General features: G+C 40.0%; 1 protein-coding gene across 1 annotated transcript in view; it reads left to right on the top strand.

Moving 5' to 3' along the window:
- ola1 (Obg-like ATPase 1) overlaps positions 1–26,488 on the top strand; it is a 177,114-nt gene that overhangs the window by 6,904 nt on the left and 143,722 nt on the right. The window contains exons 3-4 of the mRNA XM_059966679.1: positions 14,015–14,158; positions 18,727–18,854. Of these exons, the coding sequence (XP_059822662.1) occupies positions 14,015–14,158; positions 18,727–18,854 (272 nt within the window). The remainder of the gene's footprint in view (positions 1–14,014; positions 14,159–18,726; positions 18,855–26,488) is intronic.

Here is a 26,488-nt window from a genome sequence, read left to right as displayed (position 1 = left end):
CAGTGAATAGCAAGGCATTGATGGTAGTAGGAGGACAGAAGGACCTGGGTCTGCAAGTGTACAGTTAGCTGAAAACGGCTGTGCAGGTATAGACAGGGTGGTGAAGAAATAATTTTGCATGCTAACCTTCATCAGTTTGGGCAATGAGTTTAGGATTAGGAACATGTTGCAGTTATATGTCATTAGTGTGGCCACAATTTTGGTTACTCTGTTATTGGTGTTACGTACCCCGTAACTGGGTGTCTTACCAGCAAAGACAGAAGTATCCGTTGGAGTCTGGTACTATTTTCAAAACAGTGTTTATTAGTAAAATATGCAAATCAATATCAACAATGCAAATATACAGATAATACATGTTAGCAATACTAAACCTAAAAGTGTGGGTATAATAATAATCAATAATAAACAAGCTCTATCGTTGTCTAGGGGATAAGGAATTATCATGGGAAAGTATAAAGTTCAGTTCAGTTCATGTAGGCTGAGGTAGTTGTTCTTTTGTTGTAACCATTGGAGGGAGGGGGAGAGAGTGAGGGCAAGCAAACAGTGACAGCTACAGTCATTTAAACTTTCCTTTATTTTCTTGATCTGTCGATATGTTGTTGTGGCCATTCAGGTATGACCCCTCTATCCTTTAGCTAGACCGTTCTTCTATGGTGGGCTCGTCACCCTGGCAAGGGTGGACACACACACAAGCCCCCACCGGCCTCGCTATAAACACTGTGGGTTAAAATTGACTGATTCTTCGTTTGGTCTCCGATGCCCCACACTTTTCTCGTGGGTTCCAACACTTAAGCAGTGCTCACTAGTGTGTCTCTTGGTGCGTCTGAGGGGTGTCTCCCCAGACCTCACTTTTATCTCTACTCACGGGGTCTCAGATGTCAATCAGTTTTGAATGGCTTAGCCCGGGGGTCGGCAACCCGCGGCTCCGGAGCCACATGTGGCTCTTTTACGTCTGTGTTGCGGCTCCCTGTTGCTTTGGGAAATAATTGGTCAGTATTTAATTAAAATGTACTTTATGTTAGTTTGTTAGTTTTTGAAATGTAATTCTAAATTTGAAGATTATGGTGATCTTGTACAATCTAAATAAGACGTTGTGACATTTCCTGACACATCCGAACCGGCTCACAATTAGCCAGCGTTCAGGCTAAGGGAGATAGCCTACGGGGGTTTGTGAGTACGTGTCTTTTGCAGCATCCGCGCCCATGGGGGGCGGGTTGAGGGAGGCTTAAAAGCAAGGCTGTTTAGTTCGAATAAAGTCATCTTTGACTGCAGTTTACTGACTGCGTGTAGCACACCGCTGCAACGTGTTTTTATCGCTGGCTGTCCAGAGGGAAGGTGCTGAAACGCTTTGTCGCGTGTCTGGAAGAAGTGAAAACGTTCCTGGGCAGCAAAGGGCTCACCTTTCCTGAGCTGGAACAGCCAGAGTGGCTGGAAAAGCTACACTTCATGGTAGACATGACAGCGCACCTGAACACAGCTCTTCAGGGGAAAGGACGCACAGCCCTGCACATGTTGGAGGATGTTTTGGCATTCGAGCGCAAGTTGACAGTGCTTGCCAGAGATTTACAGAAAGGCACATTGTCTCACTTCCCCAATTTGAGAGAGTTCAAACAACGTCACGACATGATAAATTCGGAGTATTTACATTCTGCAATCATCACAATGCAAACATCGTTTGGGAAATGCTTCTGTGAGTTCAGAGAGGAAAAAAACACATTATCCTTCCCGGTCACTCCCCTAAGCATCAATCCATCCCTACTGAATACGACTGCATTGTCAGGTGTGAGTCAACCTGACCAAGTATGATAAATATTTTAATTGCCTATTATTTTACGTATATTCATATGTTTTCATTGTTCAGTGAAATAGTCCTTTTATTTTTCAGGTTGACAGCTGGCTGACGTTATTTTTGGTTTGCTGCTGGCGGCAAATTTAAGTTTGGCGTTTTTCATAAATACAAGAAGGACTCAAATAGACGTTGAGTATTTTACTTAAAAGTAACCTTCAACCCAACGTCTTTTTTTCGGAGTTCAAAATGTTTTTGTTGCATGCAGAAATGTAATTTTGTTTTCTCTGCAGGAGTTCATCAATTTCATAAATGCAACACATTATAGTTTGTTTATACATAGCATAAAGGCAAAACAAAACGTTGTATGCAGTGTTATTTCATTTTAAATGTCAAACGGGTTTTGCGGCTCCCAGTGTTTTCTTTTCTGTGGGAAACGGGTCCAAGTGGCTCTTTCAGTGGTAAAGGTTGCTGACCCCTGGCTGAGCCCATCAAACCTGTCCACTGATGAATTTTAATGAACAGAATAGTACCAAGTAAACAGCCCTCTCCAAAAGACGTAAGAGTAAATCAATGACTCCTCTCCTCCCTCTTAGCAGCAGCAGATGTTCCAATTTGTTTTCCTCTTATCTGTGTCTCTCTCTCATGAGCAGCATGGTAACAGTAACAGTTTGTGATTCTCCCGGGTGGGGGGGAACATGGGCAACTCTGTACCCTTCTGCCCATCAGAGTTGTTCATCCTTTGTAACATTGGAAAGGTGTTAGAAAGCTGGAGAGTGTGCAGCAGAGACTGGTGGGAGTACTGCCTGGATTAAAGTGCCTGAGTTATAGGGGAGAGGTTGCCCACAGGAGATCTTCATTTCCTGGAGTGAAGGAGAATGAAGGGTGACCTCATAGAATTTTATAAAATCATAACCTGCCATCGAGAAAGTTCTATAATGATTCACCAGACTGATTTTTGAGGTGGGACTGGTTCATTCTTTTTGAGATTAGGTCAACTGCAGTTTGGAAGAATGTGATGAGATCTAATTGAAACTGGCACTATTTTGACAGTGTTAAAGAGACAGGATAACCTGCTGAGTTCATCCTGCTTGTTTGTAGGATGTAGAATGAATGCTTTCCCTGCCTGGATGCCTAGAATGTGACATCACAATCTTGGGTTCTATGGCAAGATTTAAGTTTAAGGTTTAAGATGGTGCAAGTGAAATACGGTGACCCTCTACTGGCAGCATATAAATCTGCTGACCTAATTAATCACTTTTACTGGTCAACAATTACTACAATCAATAGCTGGTAGCTTCACCTTTTGGAGTTGAGTTTTTGAACTGCCTGTACGACCTAGCATTTTTTGCATTGTTTTGGGGGATTTGTGGGTCCAAGCCAAATTGAGATGTTGGGGCCCTGGCCCGAAAGCAAGAAATAAGCTGATGTTTGGCTAATGCTTGAGTGGACTTGGGGCGGGGGGTTGAATTGAAGTGTAGGGCCTGGGCCCAAGATTGAGGAAAAGCCAATGTTTGGCTGATTTAAGTGCAAGGGCAGTTTGAAAAGGTTGAGGTGTCACGGCTGTAGATGAGGAAAGGGCCACTTTTCAGCTTACTGCTCTGCGAGTTTGCTTAGCTCTGTGCTGAACTGAGGCCATGGCCTGCAACTAACTGGCTCAATTTCTGGCTGTTGTTGCAGTTGTGAACTCATTTTTGTAAACTTTAGTTCTGAGTGTTTTTTGTTTACTTTTTGTTTGCTAGATTTATTTTTTTTTGCACATTGGCTGTTAGACAGTCTTATTTTTAAATGGGTTCTAATGGTTTTGCTGCCTGTAAGAAGACAAATTTCAAGGTTGAACATAATGTGCATACTTTAATAATAAATGTACTTTGAAGAGATTTGGGACTTTCTTCATTCAGGATGGTGAATCTATGGATTTCATTCATCAAGTTGCTGAATATACTTCAGAAGGAAGTAAACAAATTTCTTGATGCAAAGTCAAGAGTGGGAATAATATACACAGATGGTTAACCATAATCATGTTGAATGGTAGAGTGGGGAAATGGTTTTCATTTGTTCTTACTTTTCTGTGTAAGGCACAAATGAGTGCAGTGGAATGTGTTGCATTTGCTGGATGACTACATCTTCAACAGCACTTAAGCAGGACTAGTAATCTGTTCTCCCATTTACCTTCCAAAGTGTTCCACAGTCTCTGGTTAAAATGTACTATGTGTGCTATGTTCAAATGCTTTACAGTTAGTTAGGCTTTTCCAGCATTTTTAAAACCTGTAACCTCTACTAAAGACAAATACTACCACCTGCAGGGTCTCTTAGAAAGTTAATTACTGACACTTCTTTGCCCTGCTGTACATACCGACTGTGTGGTGAAAAAGGCACAACAGTGCCTCCTTCACCTCAGATGGTTGAAGAAGTTTGATATTGCCCCGCACCCCCCAAATCCGAAGAGCATTCTATAGAACATAGATAGTACAGCACATTACAGGCCCTTTGGCCCACAATGTTGTGCCGACCCTCAAACCCTGCCTCCCATATACCCCCCCCACCTTAAATTCCTCCATATACCTGTCTAGTAGTCTCTTAAACTTCACTAGTGTATCTGCCTCCACCACTGACTCAGGCAGTGCATTCCACAGACGAACCACTCTCTGAGTGAAAAATCTTCCTCTAATATCCCCCTTGAACTTCCCTCCCCTTACCTTAAAGCCGTGTCCTCTTGTACTGAGCCAGGGGTGGGCAAACTTTTTGACTTGTGGGCCACAAAGGGTTCTAAAATTTGACAGGGGGGCCGGACCAGGAGCAGATGGACGGAGTGTTTTGGTAATACATCTCATAAGAGAAAATAAAATATCATGGGATATGTAGAAAACATGTGCTTTAATTTCAATTGAAAATGAACAAATGCATTCCAACAAAATATCTGTCTTTGAAGTTCCATGGTATTTAGCTATTTATTGAAATGACTTTTAAAACACTGAAAATTAAATGAATAAAATACAGCTTTTTTTAATAGTAACAGTTATTATTTTAAAGCACTGAAAATTCTGTTATCCTTCAAGATATTATCATCATCACTCTCCTCCTGACTGTCTTTATTTCAAAAACGGTAGGAGATGCAGGTCTACTTGTCCTGCTCCTTCTTATTCTTATTCAATTGTCCCCTGTGCCAAAACTCAACAACGACCAGCACAAAGACAGAACAGTGACAGCGCGCCAGTATGCAGAGCGCGTTATTTGATCTGGAGTGCATTTTTTATTTTGAGAACGTACGTGCACCTGTGCACTACTCATGTCCATCACTTAACAGAAATGACATGTAACATGTAAGGCTTATTGAAAAAAATATTTTCAAATGCATTTTTTACATAACACAACGAAGAAACTTATTTTTAATTTCAGTGGGAACAGTGTTGTTGGTCTCCCTTTTTAGCCAGCGCATCTAAGTCTGGATTTAGTTTTGTTGTGGCGATTCTCAGGATGGATCTGAGTTGTTGGTCAGTTAACTTGGATCTGTGGCTGGCTTTGTTGATGTTCATGACGCTGAACGCCTGTTCACACAAATAGGTCGAGCCGAACAAAGAGTAAAGTGCAAATGTGGAGTAATACGCTGCACCTCAACAAAGGTCAATGTATATAGAGTGCGTCATCTATTGGGAAAACGCCAGAATTGCGGGGAAAAAACGTTAACAAGGTTTATTAATATAATTTCATCAAGTTCTGCAGGCCGGATTAAAAAGCTTAATGGGCCGCATATGGCCCGCGGGCCGTAGTTTGCCCATGCCTGTACTGAGCAGTGGTGCCCTGGGGAAGAGGCGCTGGCTGTCCACTCTGTCTATTCCTCTTAATATCTTATACCCATCTATCATGTCTCCTCTCATCCTCCTTCTCTCAAGAGTAAAGCCCTAGCTCCCTTAATCTCTGATCATAATGCATACTCTCTAAACCAGGCAGCCTCCTGGTAAATCTCCTCTGTACCTTTTCCAATGCTTCCACATCCTTTCAATAGTGAGGCGACCAGAACTGGACACAGTACTCCCAAGTGTGGCCTAATAAGTTTTATAGAGTTGCATCATTATATCACGCCTCTTAAACTCTACCCCTCAACTTGTGAAAGCTGACACCCCATAACTACCCTGTTTACTGTGAGTCAACTTTCAGGGATCTATGGACATGTACCTCCAGATCCCTCTGCTCCTCCACACTACCAAGTATCCTGCCATTTACTTTGTACTCTGCCTTGGAGTTTGTCCTTCCAAAGTGTTCCAAAGTTCTATAGGGGCACAATTGAGAGCATCCTGATTAACTGCTTCACTGCCTGGTATGGGAATTGTACTTCACCCAATCATAGGACTCTATAGAGAGTGGTGCGGATATATCCATGAATACTTTGGACAATAGTGTATGAACTTAAAAAAATGAATTTGGATAAAATTTGAACAACATTCAGTTTTTTTTTTCTATCCGAGTCCCAGTTATAAAATATCAATATAATAAAACTTTTCACCTATCTTTAATTGCTTTAATTAACTTGGTTCTTTTTTGTAGATTATCTTTGAAGCATTTAATAAATTTTTGAATGCATTTTGGATCAATAGACTAAATAGAGGGTTTGGTAGCATCATGGTTAAAATTATTGGATGGGTATCTGGGGGCCTGGATTAATGATCCAGAGAAATGAGTTTGAACCCTCCATACCAGTTGTGGAATTTACACTTATTTAATTAGATTGATCTGGAATATAGTATTGGTGCAGTAAAATACAAATATGTGATTATGCTTGCCTTATCTGATCTAGGCTTTATCTGAATGGTAACCCACTCTATTTAGGAGCAGTTTAGGATATAAATAAAACGTTGTCCTGCATGCGATATCTGCATCTCCACTATGAGGATGTCTGGAACAATAATGCATGTTTTTAAAACTCTTGTGAATATTATTAACCTGGCTCTTTTGTACAGACTTTTTACATTAAAAAAAACTGTGAAAGAGGCAAGCTGATGAAGGGTCTCAACCTGAAACATTAACTGTTTATTCATTTCCAAAGATGCTGTCTGACCTCCTCAGTTCCTTCAGCATGATGTGTGTGTTACTCTAGATCAACCATTCTCACTGGGGGCCCTGGCACATTTGAAGGGGGCCACCAACTGAAAACTCTGAGAAAGGGAGCCCAATTGTTTATGGGGGCCCTGATAACTGAACCAATGAGAAAAGTGTTGGCAGTATTCAGTGGTATACTTATCGTATGGTTTCATTGCATCTCTGCAAAACCCATCTTTGCCCATGTGTTTGAATTTCACAACTACATTGTCAAATGGAAGCATGAGGCCAAGCAAATTGAAAAACAAAACATTTGGATACCTCGCATCCAGAGAAGGATAAACACTTAGATTTCTTCAAAAACCTTTGAGACTATTTCAAGAGAAGGCCAACGCTGAAACAAGTGCTTTCTCAAAAGTCAGAGAAATTAGAGGAGGGTCTTGTTGCATCATACAAAATTAGTAAACTGATTGCTAAAACTAGAAACGCTCACAACATTGGTGAGGCACTTATCCTGCCTTCAGTGTCCATAATAATATCTGATGTCATGAATTTGACTGCCAAAAAAACAATTCAGGCAATTCCCTTGAGTAATTCTAATGTTGCCAGAAGAATCAATGAGGTGGCATGGGACATTGAAGGGGGATTGGTCAGTTCTTTACAATCCAAGAAATTCTTTTTACAATTACACGAAACTACTTTACAAGATAACAATGCTCTTCTCATGGCTTATGCGAGATTCTGGAATGGAAACGAACTGATGGAAGAGAAGTTTGCCAGGAGGATTAAAACGGATACTATGAAGAAGTCAGAAGTTACTTAAGCAAGAACAATATTCCAATGGAGAATATAATTGCTTGTGCAACTGATAGTGCTGCTTCTATGGTTGGTTGATACAGAGGATTCATCGCCCGTCTAAAAAGAGTTATACCTTCTGTCTTTACTATTCTTTGTGTCATTCACAGGGAGCACATAGTAGCTAAAAACTTAGGAGGACGTCTCAACCTTTTGCTTTCAGTTGTCATAAAGGCTGTAAACTTCATCAAATTCCATGCCCTTCAGGATCGTCTTTTCCGGCAGCCATGTGAAGAAAATGATGAAGACTTCTACACACTGCTGCTGCATACCGAGGTGAGGTGGCTTTCCAAGTGCTTTGTACACTCTGAGACACCACAGTTTTCTTCATGTCTGATAAAGAGCACGGAGGAAGACTCGATGCTAAGGCGGACACATTTTATCTGGCAGATATCTTTCAGAAACTTACTTTGTTAAACAAGACCTTACAGGGCAAAAACAGTAGCCTCATAGATTGTAAGGAAGACATTGTTTCTTTCCTTAAGAAACTCTAAGTCTATTGCTACAATATAGGACGTTGGGAATTTTTACAATTTCCAAACCTGAAGACGATCGCAGAGGCACTGAAGGACGATGACCTTACTGTTTATGTGAAACATCTCAAGCAGATACAGAAGGATATGCAAGAAAGATTTAATGACCTGTTAAACCTCGGTATCCCGGATTGGATTTTGAATCCATTTGAAGTACAACCCTCTCAAGTTGAGGCAGAAATTCAAGAGAGTTTGATTGATCTTCGGAGTGATATAACTGCACGTTGTCAGTTCAGTCAGTTTCGAAAAGATTTTTGGATCAAGAGTCATCTACCAAATAAGTTTACAAAACTGGGGGAAAAAGCCCAAAGATTTTTTTTTATTGCCTTTCCCTCAACATATTTGGTTGAGAGTGAATTCTGCAAGGTAGTTTCCTTGACAAAATCCAGGAACAGAATTGATATCGCAACATGAGATGACTCCCGACTGTCATTGTCTAATTTGCAGCCCGATATCATGAAACTTGCAGAAAAGCACTAAGCTCAAGGATGGCATTAGACCTGATAGATGTTTAGTTTCATACAGTCTTTCTTTAAGTTTTGTCCAGTATGTGGGAATGTTCAAGTTTTCTTGGTGTTCAATAATAAATGATTTTCTGTGTATCTGTTCGTGTTGTATCTCTGTTTGAAAGGGGGGGCCCTGGAACCTGAGAAGAGCTCCTAAGGGGGCCATGGCCAAAAAACGGTTGAGAATCATTGCTCTAGATTTCCAGCATCTGCAGTCCCTTGTGTTCAAGAAGGTGATACTTCTAAAAACATGCAGCGCTGTTCCAGGACAATGAAAAATGAGAGCTTGCAAAGGATGTGTTGTTACTTGTTGTATCACAACGTTCCCAATTTCAGGCTTGTATTGGTTTTACTCTTTAGCAGTGGTCAATATTTGGTACTGCCACCTAGGTTCCTTTACCAGTGAAATCACTGAAGCCTACCTAGAAATGCTCTGACAGGTGGGTAAGTCAACAGCCTGGATTTACTGAACGTCAAAAATGTTATTGTACTGGAGTGAGTGATCTGATCTTTTGCACATATTGAAAATCTTCAAGCTATCAAAGATTAATGATGCTACTAAAATTTTTTGCACCACACTAAACACTTATATTTGTTATCTTAATTAATTCACAAGCTAAATTAAAGCGTTCTTCAATCTCTTGCAGCTATTCCTAATTTTTGAAATGAATGGAGTTGCTACTTTCTTTAGGTCTAACATTGTTAAGGTTCAGTGCTTACATTTTCAGTGCAATTGCTGGGAAACTTAGTAAACCACTGCTGGGGTTTAGATTAGTTGTACAGTTATAAAAGTTGTGGTGAGGATTGCTTGAAGTTTGGAATGCCTTCTTCACTTAGCTGGAACAGTAATTGCTGTGGTCATTTTAGACCAAAACAAAGATGTGTACTCTTCTGCAGCCTTATTTTCATTTCTACTGCTCTTTTGTCCTTTATTTTATTTCATTTTTCCTTTGTCGAAATGTTTTGGCGTTGGGTTGAGAGATGAGTGAGAAATTTGTTGAGACTTTGAAAGAAGCTCTATGGTGCCATAATACTGTGGTGCTGTTGGTCATGGAGGAGACAATTTCCTGGAGTATCAGAAAGTCAATTAGCCCTTGTGTAAAGTCATTCTGTTCATAGATTACTTTGTGGTGGTTAATTAAGATCCTACCATACACTCTCCAACTTGCCATTCTTTCAGTGTCTCATTTCATCTTCATCCCTCTTACCATTTCAGTATCAAAATGAAATGACTCAGAACAGTAATTTTTCACCTTTGTCAGTCTTTTTCTTACACTTTTGAATAGCAATTTAAATTTGCTTTTGTACAAATTATTGCTTCCTGACTGGTAGTTCTAACACAAATCTACCCGTTTCTCTCCAGTGGGAAAGAGTGCAGACTTCTCCAGTGATTTGCTTAGTACTGCTATCCTCTTCTGGTATCAACTAGTCACTCTATTCTTTTCCACAATATTTTAAAATTTCTATTAATTTGAAATACACAGCATTGTGACTTAATAATCTGGAATCATTTTGTTCAGTCTTGAGTATTTCAAATTAGTGTCTTCTGTTAACTGTAAGTGCATTATGTTCATACATTCAATTCCCATTTATGATGTCCTGTGTATAGATATCAAAAATGAATATAAGAACTGCTGAAGTCGTCGTTATTCTGATGCAAATCATTAGTCTTGTATTCCAGGATGTGGCTGATGGGAGCAATGTAGCAACTTGTAAGGGAAAACTTCATCATTGTTCATTACCATTTCACATCAGCAAGGGGGAAGGCTTTTGCATTTCACTTGTCATTTCTTGACAACATCATCTCCAAAATGCCATGGTCGTGACAGTGTTTTGACACTTTCACACTTGGTTCTTCTGTTGTTGATGGGTCATATGGTACAATAGTTTACTAGTAAATGAATTGAGAGGTCAAAAGTTCATTTTCTAAACTGCCACAAAATTATGTGCATTGATGCATGGTTTTCTGATACAAGCGACACACATGGCTTTTATTTTAGATTGAAATAGAATTTTAGTGTCATTAAGGTTTCCACCAAAAAAATTGTTTGTTATGAAAGCAAAGTTACATCACTAAGTGGTTCCCATTGAAATATATGAATTACGTGCAGAGGTAGGCCACTCAGCCCTTCGAGCTTGCTGCGCTGTTTCATCAGATTGCTGCAGATCTAATAATGCCATCAGTTTCTATTTTATTGATATCATGTATCTTTCACCATGCTTATTGTCTGGCTCTGCATTAAAGCTGTTAAAGGACTTTCTTTGAAACTCCAAGAATTCATAATTCCAAGAAGTATTTTCACCTCAACTTTACCCTAAATGGGCAGCCTCTTATTTTTAAACAGTAACCCCAAGTTCTAAATTCACCCACAAAGAGAATTGTTTTTTCAACATCAACTCTGTCAAACAGCCTCATGATCTTGTTTCAATCAATCCCTCTCATTCTACTGAATACAAAACTAATCTGTCCAATTTTTCCTCATAAGGCAACCTGCCTATTCCACGTTACTTAATTTGACTCAATCTAATCAGTATAGTTATGAAAATCACTGAATTATTCCTTTTAAGGACATGTATAAAATGTATGAATTTAACCAATTTAAATATGAAGAATCAATTACTTTGGTGATTGAAATAGATTAAATGATATATTTTTAGTAACATAAGGTAAGTCTAGATCTGTCACCTACAGTAAATGTTAGTAAAATAAGCAAATATCTTGTAATGTAACTTTGTGATATGTGACAATTTTACTCTTAACATTTAACAAATGTGCAAGTCCAATTTCCAGTTGCAGAAACAGATCTTTTATCTTTCAAAAATCAAATGCTGCAGATGCCGAACATCTGAAATAAAACAATGTGCTGCCTGTTCCGTGAATATTTCCAACAGTTTATAGTTTTAGTTTTGACACCCAAACCATTTTGGTGGAACAATTCAATGATAGTCAAAAACACAACTGCAGAACTGTGTGCTACTTGAATCTTGGAGGATTTACTGTCAGGATTTACCCAACTGTCAATCTTCTGATGTCTTATCTTCCAATGGATGCTTTCATTATCATGTACTGATTTACTTGATGACAGCAGAATGGCATTTGGGGCTACAGTGTGTTTTTGCTGTGGCACACAGTTGTTGAAGGCTTTGCTAGTGACAACATCACATATGGAGTTTCTAGAATGGAGGGACAGCTGAATGAATTCAACATTTGAACTGTGTTCTTTGCTGTAAAGGTGGACATAGGATATGTCCTGAAGTTCTATGAAGTAGTAAAGTGTGGAGGTGACAAATTCATGCATTATGTGTTTTGAAAATGAGCCCAAGTGACATGGAGAGAAAAGATTTTCAGGTTTCAAATGTGCTGCACACATCCTCTCTGTCAAGCAATACCCCAAAGTTGTGAGCTGGTTCAGAGACAATGGCTTTTTCCTTTCCATACTGGAGGAAATATCTGCCTGCATTTTTTGGTACTGAGCAAGCAGTATTAATATTTTTGAGAGATGATAATAATGTGAGTAGAACCTAGTAATATTCTGTGTTTAAAAGCGAATATATTATTTTGGATCTTAGAGTGCTGATAAAGGCTCTTCGGCCCAGCACCTCTAAATTATTCTCAGTTGCTTGTAACATTTTATCCACTCTGAACCTTAACAATGGTTCTCTCAATGATTGTGTTTAGTCCTCTGTTCTGCTCCCTTTTTTAACAATAACTCTTTGGCTAGATACAGTGCTAAATTGCAAATACTATGTCATGATGTCAGAAAAGCAACCTAGCCCTTAATGTCAGAAAGTATCCTTATGGATTGCATCTCAAATTCGAATGACAACTGCTCTGCTCTTGACAATTGGAAGCTACAGGCTAGCCCATCCCAGACTTACTTTTATTTCATCCAGTCCATTTTCAGGAAGTTTCCTTCAGGAAGGCAAGTAGTACTAAGGATGCCTGCCACCATTATCATTGCCATTCCCCCCCTTCCCTCTTCTGCTGCCTTAGAAAACATACAGGAGCTCAAGACAGCTTCTTTCTCATTGCTATCAGACTTCTGAACCTTAAACATGAGGTTTTGCAAATGCTGGAAATTCTGAGTAAAACATGCAAAATGTTGGAGGAACTTAGGCAGGCAGCATCTGTGAGGGGAGAAAACACAGTCAATGTTTCAGGCTGAGGCCCATCATCAGGAAGGGGGAGAAAGCTTGAAATGTCAACTGTTAACTTCCTTTCATAGATGCTACCTAACCAGAGATTCACCAACCTTCTTGAAAAGATGTTCCTACACAATTCAGTTTGAAATGACCAGCTCCTCATTGTGTAACCATCACCAAGTGGGAACGTTTTATCATCTACCCTATCATGCTTCTAAAGATCATGGATGTTTCTGTAAATTTCTGCCCTCACCCCCCCCCCCCCATTGTTCTAAATGCTGGAGCACGTAGATCTTATTTCTTTAGTTGCTTGTGATAGGACAAGTTTCGTATCCTAGGGCAGGAAATAGAAATGCATTTTCTTTTTTTGTGCTAAGACTAGCATCTCTCTCGTTAAGTGCAACACAAATCCTATAACAGCCTTCTGAGCTGCATACTGCTGTAATGCTGCTAGTGTTCTACAAAATTCATTTTTTCATATTCTAGATATTGGGAAGCCAGCATTTATTACACTTAGCCAAGTATCCTTGAAAGAGTTGGTGAGCCTCCTTGAACCTTTGCAGTTGTTCTGATGTAGCTCTCCCACAGTGCTCATGAGTAGGGAGTTCCAGGGCTTAGTCTGGGCACTGATTGAAAAAATGAAAATATATTTCCAAGTCAGAGAAATATGCAGTTTGGAGGGGAATATGCAGGTATGATATTCCCCTCCAAATATGTTTCAATGTGTTACAGCCCTTTTTCTTTCATGTTAAAGGTTGTGGGTTTGAAGGTGCTGTGGAGTAGCAAAGGTGAGTAACTGCATTTCACTTTGTGGTTGAATACTCAGCACTGTGGAATGAACATTTGGACTGATGGATGGTCTGTCAGTCAAGGAGGTGTTTTGTTCAGGATGGAACTGAGCTTCTGAGTATTAGGCTGTTTGTGTGCCTGGTCTGCTATATGTAATATTTATTTTGTATACATAAGACCTGTTTAGCAAAGTTGTAAAATCATTTAAAGGTCTCTCAAACTTGCCCCTAATTCTTTAAATAATTAGTTGGCGTTGTAAGCAGGATGTTCAGTCTTCAAGATAATCTTGCTGTTTATTCACTTTCACTGTATCAAGTGTTTATAATCAAACATTTGCTAAAATACTCTTCTTCTCTGTGAAACAGGAAATCTACATTTTTTAATGTTCTAACAAAGAGCCAGGCAGCTGCAGAAAACTTTCCTTTCTGTACTATTGATCCCAATGAAAGCAGAGTGCCTGTTCCAGATGAGCGGTTTGATTTCCTCTGCAAGTACCATAAGCCTCCAAGGTACATTAATTTATTTTTCTTAGAGCTTTGGATATTTTAGTTAGGAATGACATTTTAGAAAATTGAATGTTTGATGTCTGCAGATGCTTAAGGTTTAATGATCAGCCTTTCTGAGGTACTTATAACTTCATAAGTTCTCGATTATAATTATCTCCAAGTCTGTTTTGTCACTCCATAAAACAGCATGCACATTACAATCTTATTGGTATACATTTTGAAAATGTATATCCATGTAGAATTTCATTTGTAGCCAGCCCCTTTCAAAAATTGCCAGGTTTGAAGTGAGCCAGCTTAACTTTGCTAGTCCTTGTACAACTTTATTAAAGCTCATATCATTTTGTTTACTGTATTGTTGTGATTTGTATGAGACGCATTCCATTCAGCTTCATCTTTTTTCTGCATCTCATCTTTTTTAAGCTGCAGACATATTAAATTTCTATACACTAGATCCTGCAGATGCTGGAGATCCAGAGAAACGCGTGCAAAATCCTGGAGGAACTCAGCAGTATCTATGGAAGGGAATAGATCGTTGACGTTTCAGAGCAACATCCTTCAGGACTGGAAAGGAAGGGGGAAAAAGCCAGAAGAAGGTGGGGGAGGGGAAGGAGGCAAAAAGGTGATAGGTGAAGGCAGGTTGCTGGGAGGGGGTGAAGTGAAAAGCTAAGAGATGATAGGTGGAAAAGGTGCAGGGCTGAAGTGGAAGGAATCTGATGGGAGAGAGAGGAGGAGGAGGGGCATCGGAGAAGGTGATAGATAAGTGAGGAAAAGAGAACGGGAAGGTATTGGAAGAAGAAGGCTGAGGGAGAAATGACTGGAAATTGGAGAAATTGATATTCATGACATCAGGGAGGGGGCTACCCAGACAGAATGAGGTGTTGCGCCTCCAACCGCAGAGTAGCCTCAAGGCAGTAGAGGAAGCCACGGATTGACATGTTGGAATATGAATTTGCAATTGGAATTAAAATAGTTCCAGGAAATCCTGCTTGTTGCAGATGGAGCTAAGGTGCTCGACAAAGTGGTCCCCCAACCTACGTCGGATCTCATCAGTGTAGAGGAGCCTGCAGTGACAGGGACCTTTGAGCTTACAAAAGCATTTTTATCTGCACCAAAGTGACTCTCTTTCTGCAGTTTCTGCTTCTGATGATCTTGTAACACAATTAGAAATTGGCTCGTGGCTTAAAGATCATATTTGGGATTTTAGCATCCAAGAATACATATTGTATCAAAAGGACAAGAAGGTGGGTGGCTCAATTGATAGAGATGACATAGGATTGGAAGATATAGAATCCTTGTGGGCAGAGTTAAGAAATTGGAAGGATAAAAGGACCCTGATGGGCATTATATACAGGCTTCCAAACAATAGAACCACAGAACACTACAAAACAGGCCATTCGGCCCATCTAGCCTGTGCTGAAACTTTATTCCGCTGGTCCCATTGACCTGCACCCAGTCCATAACCCTCCAGACCTCTCCCATCCATGTATCTATCCAATTTATTCTTAAAACTTGAGAGTGAGCCCGCATTTACGACGTCAGATGGCAGCTTGTTCCATACTCCCACCATTCTCTGAGTGAAGATGTTCCCCCTAAAACTTTCCCCTTTCACCCTAAAGCCATGTCCTCTCATATTTATCTCTCCTAATCTAAGTGGAAAGAGCCTACTTGCATTTACTACGTCTATACCCCACATAATTTTGTAAACCTCTATCAAATCCCCCCCTTATTCTTCTACACTCCAAGGAATAAAGTCCTAACCTGTTCAATTTCCCTGTAACTCAACACCTGAAGATCTGGCAACATCCTAGTAAATCTTCTCTACACTCTTTCAGTCTTACTGATATCCTTCCTATAGTTAGGTAAACAGAACTGCGCACAATACTCCAAATTTGGCCTCGCCGATGTCTTATACAACCTCACCATAACATCCCAACTCCTATATTCAATACCTTGATTTAAGAATGCCAGGATGCCAAAAGCCTTCTTTACAACCCTGTCTATCTGTGTCGCCACTTTCAGGGAATTATGTACCTGAACTCCCAGATCCCTTTGTTCCTCCGCACTCCTCAGTGCCCTACCATTTACTGTGTATGTCCTTCCAAAATGCAGCACCTCACACTTGTCTGCATTAAATTCTATCTGCCATTTTCTGGCCCATTTTTCCCGTTGGTTCAGATCCCTCTGCAAGCTTTGAAACCCTTCCTCGCTGTCCACAACGCCTCCAATCTTAGTGTCATAGTGTCACGATGTGAACTGCAAATTGCTCTGGGAGTGTTATGACTTTGGAAGTCACTGGAGAGGCACTGAGCTGGTGATGAAGCCTTTATTCATCATAACAAGCAGGCATTCTTCTCGAAACTCTCTTGATAGTCTCACAAATTCAAAAGTGCATTTCATTTTTATACCCTTAAGATCAATGGTACACTTAAGAAAAAATTTCAATAGTTATAGTGACATTGTTCATTTAAATACTGGAGGGTGACAGTGCTTTCTTTTTGAATTGCATATCTACGTTGGAAGACATTTTTGAATGTTCGAATACCTTTGCTGGGACAAACTAATTGATAGTATCAGTCTGGCCTACAAGCTTCCTTGAGCTTGGTTACAATAGTGCAAACCCATAGTTACCTGGATTGATGTAAGACAATTAACACAGCCCCATTGTCTTAATGTTTGGCTAATCCGTATGTGCGTTCATCTCACGAGCACCATTTTGCCAATCGTACCTCTTGGTCTGTGCGTCAGCTTGTGCTTCACAGACAGTGTTTAATCAAAGGTATGCTTTAACTTCAATTTACTGGTTCCAATTTTCAGTACTTAATGTAAATTGTAGATGGGTTCTTGAATTAATATGTACTGTATTCATGTAACTGCAGCATATTTCCTAACAGAGATAAACAAAGACATGTCAAAAGGAAATGTTACGATAGTCATGGGGTGGGGGCAGGAAATTAGGTTGGTGCTGGATCCTAACAGAAGTAATGTATAGAATTGCTACATGATGGCTTTTTAGAGCAGCTTATAGTTGAGCCCTCTAGGGAAAAGGCGAGTCTGGTGTCGTGCAATGAACCAGATTTGATTAGTGAGCTTAAGGTAAAGGAATCCTTAGACAGTGATCATAATATGATAGAATTCACGCTGCATCAGTATTATAGTTGAGTAAAAGCAACTACAGAGGAATGACAGGAGGTGGCCAAAGTTGATTGGAAAGGGACACCAACAGGGATGACAACAGATCAGCAGTGGCTAGAGTATCTGGGAGTAATTTGAAAAGTGTAAGATTGGTTTATCCCAAAGAAGGAGAAGCAATGTAAAGGGAGAATGAGGCGACTGGTTGACAAGGGAAGTCAAAGCAGCAGAAAAGCAAAAGAGGGCATATAATATAGCAAATATTAGAGGAAGCTAGAGGATTGGGAAGCTTTTTAAAAAAACCCCCAGCATACATATATGGATACACAAAGTGGTGAATGTGGATATCAGACTGCTGGAAAATGCTGGAGAGGTAGCACTGGGGGGGGGGGGGGGGGGGAGACAAAGAAATGGCGAATGAACTCAAGTATTTTGTGTAAGTCTTCGCTGTGAAGACACCAGTGGTATGCCAGAAACTCAAGAATGTCATGGAGCAGAAGTGGGCATAGTTGTGATGACTAAGGAGAAGGTGCTTGGGAAGCTGAAAGGTCTGACTGCACCTAGACTACACCCCAGGCAAAGACCCATAAAAAGCAGTGAGTGGTCAGATGATGGGAAGGCATCTGAATTTCCAAATAGATTGTTATATCAATTTATGAGCATCAACTTGGATATTTATTTAATGTAGTGGAAATGTTTAGGACCTCATCATAGGTATTTTATGGGTGCTTGATGTTGGAATAGTATTCCACTAGATTTTAGATCTAGATCTTTTAATCAAAGATCAAAGACAACTGGTGTCCGGGTTTCATGCCCTTTTTAAATTTTAAGCATTTTCTAGAAGGCCTGTAAGTGATAGTTGTCTTTGAACCACTTCGTCTGTTCCTCAATTGGCCAAATAGCATTCATATTAGACCCTGATAAGTTTTTTGTGCATACTAAGTGCTAGAAATTAATCTGTGCTTCTGAGACAGTTCTATATTCTTTATTTCACAAGGACAACATGAAATGGAATCACATGTACATTTGGCAGTGTCATTCTCAGTAGAGTTAATGTCATGAATTAAAGCTCCAAGGGTGTGGTATTTAATCCTGGCTGATCCTTAATTATGGTGATGAGGGATTGAAGTGCTGTCTTTGATTGAGATGATAACTGAGGTTCCATCTCCTCATTTGGCTGGAACTACTGAATTCCACTGGCTACTTTTTGTGGAACTGCTTTGCAGATAATTCTATATTTGCTGAAGATGTAACAGTGTTTTTCATGTTCCTTCCTCTTCCACTTTTCCTTCCCCCCCCCCTTATTTGTGACCCTGCCTCTGAGCCATTGTGATTAACTTTTGTAATTCATTTTTTCTGATTTGTGTTTGTTTTCAGTTTTGAATTGATTTTGATGTATAGATAAAAAAACAAGTTAAAACTTTGTAATATTTTTTTTACAGTAAAATACCAGCATTTCTGAATGTGGTTGACATAGCAGGACTTGTGAAGGGCGCTCATGCTGGTCAAGGGCTTGGGAATGCCTTCCTATCCCACATCAGTGCCTGTGATGCAATCTTCCATCTTACAAGTATGTATCAATGAAGAGTAATTCACTATCATTTAACATCACAGTATATTTAATAGTTTTTTCCCTCATTCTCATTGTTCTGCTGGTATTCACTGATTTCAAGTGTTACTTCGATGTAATTATGCAATCCTTCAGTTAAAATGTGGGTTGAAATGAAATCCTGTAGCATTGGAGTTGGCATTGGTTTGCTGAAATTTTAAGCAATGTATTTGTTCAAGTAATCTTCTCTTGAAGAGGAACGAGTGTTCTTTCAATTTTGTTCACAAGTATTTGTCGACCAATGGTAATAAAATGGATTAGCTGGTTGTTTATCTTAACTGTTTATAGATTCCTAGTATGCAAATTAGCTGTTACATTTATTACAAGCAGTGACATAAATATTCATTGAAGTTTTTTAATATCAAAACTGATATTAAAACAATGTGTAAAGTTATTAACGACCTCAAACATTGTTCTGAAAATACATCGGAATAAGTAAAATGATACTGGCTATTTTACCATCTTGACTGTATTTATCCCATCATCCTCCACTGGATTGTAGTGCTACAGGTCATGGTTCTTCAACTCGTCCAGATACTTTTTACATATGATATGGGGTTGTGCCTGAGCCATATTTTTTAGGTAGGTTCCCTGCAAGACACCTGTCACCTACCGGGCGGGGGGTGAGGGGGAGGTGTGGGGAAGGGAACTTGATTTCCTAATTCTTCCACCACCGCTTTTGGTCTATTCGCCCTTGTTTTTGACCTCAATGCTAAAGGAAATGAGCCTTTAGTATGTATTTTGTCAAGTCCCTTCATAATTTTATACACTTGAATTGAGTCTCTTGGTCTCTTCTATTCCAAAGAAAACAAGCGACCTTATCCAATATATCCATATAGCAAGTCTTCTGGTTCTGAGGAAATCCTTAAATTTCCTCTAAACCAAGTCTAGTGGATGAGCATCTTTCTTATAATATTATAAATGTTTGCACTGTGGCCTGGCGAATGTTGTGTGCCATTCTAGTATCACACTATTGTTACTGTCTTAGCGAATAAAGGCAGACATCCTATGTGCTTTTTGAATTTATTATTCTTTCCTGCTGCCTTTAATGATTCGTGGGTTTGTACTCCCTGTTCGTCCAGATCTTTCAATATTCTTTCATTTATTGTGCATTATTTATATAGTTCAACAAATGTATTACTTCCTAATGAATGGACTAAAATCCATTTACCACTTGACTGTTTAACTGACCAGACTACCTAATTTTTCTGGTGGTGTAAAGTTGTACAATTTACGACACATCCAAATTTTGTTGCATTTTCAGGTTTATTCAAGTATCACATGCTCAATGAATTGGATGTATTGAAGGGAATTAATATACAATGCCTATAAAAAGTATTCACCCCCCCTTGGAATTTTCATGTTTCATTGTTTTACAACATTGTATCACAGTGGATTTAATTTGGCTTTTTTTTAGACATTGTTCAACTGACAAAGACCTTTTGTGTCAAAATGAAAACATCTCGACAAAGCGATCTAAATTAATTACAAATATAGAATAATTGATTGCATAAGTATTAACCCCCTTCAAGTGAGTATTTAGTAGATGCACCTTTGGCATCAATTACAGCCTTAAGTCTGTGTGGATAGGTCTTTTATCAGCTTTGCACATCTGGACACTGCAATTTTTCTCCATTCTTCTTACAAAACTGCTCAAGCTCTGTCAGGTTGCATGGGGATCATGAGTGAAGACCCTTTTCAAATCCAATCATAAATTCTCAATTGGATTGAGGTCTGGACTGATTTGGCCACTACAGGACATTACTTTGCTTTTAGTTGTTCCAGTGTAGCTTTGGCTTTGTGCTTCGGGATCATTGTCTTGCTTGAAATCAAATCTTTTCTCAAGTCACAATTCTCTTGCAGACTGCATCATGTTTTCTTCCAGGATTTCCCTGTATTTTGCTGCATTCATTTTGCCTTCTGTCTTTACATGCCTGATGTAGTGAACATCCCCACAGTATGATGCAGCCACTGCCAGGCTTCATGGTAGAGATGGTGTGTTTTTGATGCGCAGTGTGTGGCTTATGCCAAACATAGTGTTTAGTCAAAAAGTTTAATGTTTTAAAAATTGAGATGCAGCGCAGATAGGCCCTTCCAGCCCTTTGAGTTGTGCTGCTCAGCAATCCCTTGATTGAACCCTGGCCTAATCAAGGGACAATTCACAATGACCAATTAACCTACCAACCGGTGGTACTTCTGACTGTGGGAGGAAACCAGAGCACCCAGAGGAAATAATCACAGGGAGAACGTACAAACTCCTTACAGGCAGTGTTAGGAATTTGGTTTCATCAGACCATAGAACGTTCTTCCAGCTGACTTCAGAGTCTCCCACTGCTTTCTGGCAAACTTCAGCTGAGATTTCATGTGAGTTTTTTTCAACCATGGCTTTCTCTTTGCTACTCTCTCTGACTGGTGAAACACCTGGGCAATAGTTGTATGCACAGTCTCTCCCATCTCAGCCACCGAGGCTTATAACTCCTCCAGAGTTCCCGTAGGTCTCTTGGTGGCCTCCCTCATTAGTCTCTTCTTGCACAGTCACTCAGTTTTTGAGGACGGCCTGCTCTCAACAGGTTTACAGATGTGCCATATTCTTTCCATTTTTGATGATTGACTAAACTGTACTCCAAGGGATATTTAGTGACTTGGAAATTTTCTTCTATCCATCTCTTGTGCTTTGTAATAACCTTTTTGCGAAATTGCTTGGAGTGTTCTTTTGTCTTCATGGTGTAGTTTTTGCCAGGATACTGACTCAGCAGCAGTTGAACCTTCCAGATACCGGTGTATTTTTACTACAATCAATTGAAACGTCTTGACTGCACACAGGTGATTTCTTTTTAACTAATTATGTGACTTCTAAAACCGATTGGTCCACCAGTGATGATTTGGTGTGTCATATTAGGCGGGGGGGAGGTTAATACTTGTGCAATCCTTTTTTGTTTTGTTTTTGTAATTAATTTAGATCACTTTGTAGAGATCGGTTCTCACTTTGACAAGGAAGTCTTTTTTTCTATCAGTGTCAATAAAAGCCAAATTTAATCTACGGTTCAATGTTGTAAAACAATAAAAGAAGAAAACTTCCAGGGGTGGTGGCTGAATACTTTTTTTATAGACACTAGTAACAATACCATCTTTTGGTCAGTATCCAGTCTTGTCTGGCAAATGGGCTAAGCATCCCCATGCAGTAATGTATAGAAGCTAGGAACCATGCAGTGTAGGAGAACTCTGACAGGATAATAACATGCACATTGTGGACTCGTTGGATTGTAAGCAAACAATGGTACTCTTGAATTAAACCCCCAGTAATGACCAAATTGTCTTGAGGGTATCAAGAGAGAAAAATGACAAATAAAATATCTGAAATGGAGACCAAAAGGTACTGATGCAGAGCTGATTTACTATTTGGCAGGTTTTATAATGAAGCCCATGGTAGATACAGTAGCTTGCAGTAGCTTTTAAACTCAGCTGAGGACTTTGTGGAGCATAAGAATGTCCTGATGTTTTATTGGGTTGGCATTCTTCTTGTGCTCATACCTTTAAGAGGACTCCAGTACTGCTAAAATCAGAGGAGCAAAGGGAGTCCTTGTGCATTTGAGTCAGTGGTGAGGAAGGCAAATGCAACACAAGCATTCTTTTCGTGAAGACTAGAATATAAAAACAAGGATGTAATCCTGAGGCTTTAAGGCATCGGTCAAACTGCACTTGGAGCACTGTGAGCAATTTTGGACCCATTATCTAAGAACTTAAGAAAGTATGTGCTGATATTGGAGAAGGTCCAGAGGAGATTCACAAGAATTAAAGGGTTAAGGAATGAGCATTTGATGTTTCTGGGCCTGCATTTGTGTTTAGAAGGAATGAGACTTGTCTAATAGATATCGGGTCCTTGATATCGTGGATGTGGAAGGAGTTTCCTCTGGCAGAGCAGACTTGATGGGCTAAATTGCCGATTTCTGCTCCTATGTCTTATGGTCTGAAGTGGGGGAGTCTAGGAACAGAAGGCACAGCTGCAGAATAGAGGGACATCCCTTTAGAGCAGAGATGAGGCAGGATTTCTTGAGCTATGTGAATCTGTAGAATTCCTTGCCACAGACAGCTGTGGAGGCCAAGTCGTTGGGTATATTTAAAGCAGAGGTTGATAGGTTGTTGATAATTAAGGGTCTCAAATATTACGGGGAGAAGGCTAGAGAATGGGGTTGAAAGGGATAACAAATCAGCCATGATAGAATGGTGGAGCAGACTCATTGGGCCAAATGGCCTAATTTTCTCCTATGCCTTATGGTCTTATAGTAAATGGAATAAGCTACCAGCCGAAGTGGCTGAGGTATGTACAATAACAACTTTTAAACGACACTTGACAAGTAAGTAAATGGGTAGGAAAGATTTAAAGCGATATGGACCAAGTGGACTAAATAGCTTCAGTGGGCATCTTGATCAACATGGGCAAATTGGGCCTTAATGCATTTCTGTGCTGTAATAATCTGTGACTCCAAATACCTGATTATTCCATTTCTTCAAAACTTTTCTATCCATTCTATCATGTTCCTTACTCGGACTACCGAAAGAGCATCCTTTTGAATTCTTGATTGAAACGGTAAAGGTCACCCACCTATAACTATATGAACTATGCAGTTAAGTGCTAATGCCATATTTTTAAATCCTTTACTACACTCATCCTTTCCTTTAATGCCAAAATATGCTCCATGAAACACTGCACAGATTTGTCTTTGACCTAAAATACCAATTAACGGAGGTTTGGGCATTAAAAAACACAGTAAATCTGAATTATTTCTGTATGTTGAGAATGCCTAAAATTGATACTTTATTTTCTGACGAGGATCTCACATGGTCTGTACATACCGGCTATGTGGTGAAAAATGCACAGCAGCACCTCTTTCACCTCAGATGTCTGAAGAAGTTTGGTGTGGGTCTCCAAATCCTAAGAACTTTCTACAGGGGCACAATTGAGAGCATCCTGACTGGCTGCATCTCTGCCTGGTATGGGAAATGTACTTCCCTTAATCACAGGACTGGTGACTTAATCACCAGAGACTGGTGCCATCAGCCCAGCGCATCTGCAGATGTGAACTTCCTACTATTCAGGACATTTACAAAGGCAGGTGTGTAAAAAGGGCCTGAGGGCTCATTGGGGACCCGAGTCACCCCAACCAAAAACTTCCAGCTGCTACCATCCAGGAAATGGTACTGCAGCATAAAAGTCAGGACCAACAGGTTCCGGGGACAGCTTCTTCCACCAGGCTATCAGACTGATTAATTCATGCTGACACTATTGTATTTCTATGTTACATTGACTATCCTGTTGTACATACTATTTATTATAAATTACTATAAATTGCACATTGCACATTTAGACGGTGATGTCATGTAAAGATTACTCATGTATATTAAGGATTTAAGTAATAAGTCAGTTCGATTCAATTTAATATAATCTTGCTCAATGAGTGTATAGTCTTACTGTATATCCTTATGTGGGAATGGATGGGTTATAAGTAAAACATAGCTTAGCCCTATCTCATGTAAAATTGCTGTTCCTTTTTCTCAGCTCACAGGATGCGACTTTCCTTTCCAGAATATCGGAGATGTCTTTCTGCCTTTTAAAGAACAGTATTTCCCTTTTTCCACTATTGATGGTGCCCTCACCCAAACATCCATGTTCACCTCATCTTCCTGCCAGTGATAGAGTTACTGTTGTTCTTACCTACCACCCCATGGGCTTCTGCATCCAACACATCATCCTCCCCAATGTCTGCCATCTCTAACGGAATCCTATCACTAACCACATATTTTACCCCCTCCCCCCTCACCTGCTTACACAAGGTTAGCTCCTTCTGTGACTCCCTTGTCCATTCATCCCTCCCCACACATCTCCTTCCTGGCACTTATCCTTACAAATGCCCGAAGTGCTACGCCTGCCCATTCACCTCTTCTCTCACTTTCATTCAGGGCTTCAAACAGTCAAGTCATTTCAGGTGAGGCAACAAGTCTGCTGGGGTCGTCTATTGTGTCCAGTGCTCCCAGCTGGCTCCCTCTAAGCTGGTAGAGGAGCTCGCCTAGTAAGTTGGAGGACTGCTTTGTTGAGTACCTCTGCTCCATCAGTGAAAAGTGGATCTTCCTGGTGGCCAAACATTTTAATTCTAATTCACATTCCTGTTCGACATAGCAGTCCATAGCCAAGCCTCTGAACGGAACAGCAACACTTTGTCTTCCATTTGGGTACCCTCCAACTGATGGCATGAATATTGATTTCTCCTGGTAAATTTCTTTCTCTCACCCTCCTATCTTCCTCTGTTCCCCACTCTGGCCTTTTACCTCTTCTTATCTGCCTGTCGCTTCCCCTGTGTCCTCTCCTCCTCTTCTTTCTCATATGGCCCACTCTCCTGTCAGATTTTCTGGCAACTTCCCCCTTCTCAGTCCTGAAGAAGGGTCTTGGCCCAAAATTTTGACTGTTTATTCATTTCTATAGATGCAGCTTGACCTGCTGTGTTCCTCTAGCATTTTGTGTATTGTAAAGCTGATAACTATTCAATGAGTTTAAATATCTAATTTTCTTCTTGTGATACAATTGCTTCTGTGGTGTTTTATGCTCCAATTACAGTCGGCCCTCCTTATCTGCGAATTCCGCATCTGCGAATTCAACCAACCGCGAATCGAGGAAACCCAGAAGTGCTCTTCCAGCACTTGTTGTTCGAGCATGTACGGGCTTTTTTCTTGTCATTATTCCCTAAACAATGCAGTGTAACAGCTATTTTACATAGCTTTTACATTATATTAGGTATTATAAGTAATCTAGAGAGGATTTAAAGTATATGAGAGGATGTGCGTGGGATATCATGGATCGGGATCGAAAAAAATCGGAAGTTCTCTTACTAAGTAAGTTGGAACAGATACATCCGTAATTATTTAGCGTCAGTCAAACGTTTGTCTTAGTATATAGTATATATTTTACCTTTCTATGCATATAAAACACTTAAGAACGTATGTTTCAGCACCGGGCTCAGGAACGGAAGTTCTTGGGACTCCGGACAGATTGCTTCCGAGTGCACTCTCCACCATGCCGGGTTGATGTGGAGGTTCAAACACTCAAAACCCCAAAACCTAATAATTAAACCACTGCGTTGCTTAGTAATAATTGTAGCTTTCATCGGGACAGAGCCTTTCTCACTTTATCCTTTAAAATTGTTCCAATCGTTGACAGACATAGCCTAACGCTTTTCCAATGACCGATGGTGTTTCACCTCTTTCTGATTGCTTTATTATTTACACTTTATTTTCAATTGTGATTATTTTCGTGAACAGAAACACTACGGATTCAGAGCCCACTGCCAGGTCCTAATGTCCACCATACTGAGACAGGTTAAGTATGGTCTGGGGTTCCGCTGGGTCCTAAGGACCACAGCATTTGGACAGATTGAATAAGGGACTTGAGCATCCGTGATTTTTGGTATCCACGAGGGTTCCTGGAACCAATCCCTCGCGAATAAGGAGGGCCGACTGTACTTTGATTATCAGCAAAGGAAACTTTAGATCCTGCAACATCATATTTTCATGATATTAACTATGTTTCTGCTTAATAACCCTTT

This window comes from Hypanus sabinus, chromosome 4, assembly GCF_030144855.1.
Source record: "Hypanus sabinus isolate sHypSab1 chromosome 4, sHypSab1.hap1, whole genome shotgun sequence".
NCBI classification, from domain to species: Eukaryota; Metazoa; Chordata; class Chondrichthyes; order Myliobatiformes; family Dasyatidae; genus Hypanus; species Hypanus sabinus.
The sequence above is the reverse complement of the archived record's forward strand: the minus strand, read 5'-3'. Positions and strand labels throughout refer to the sequence as shown.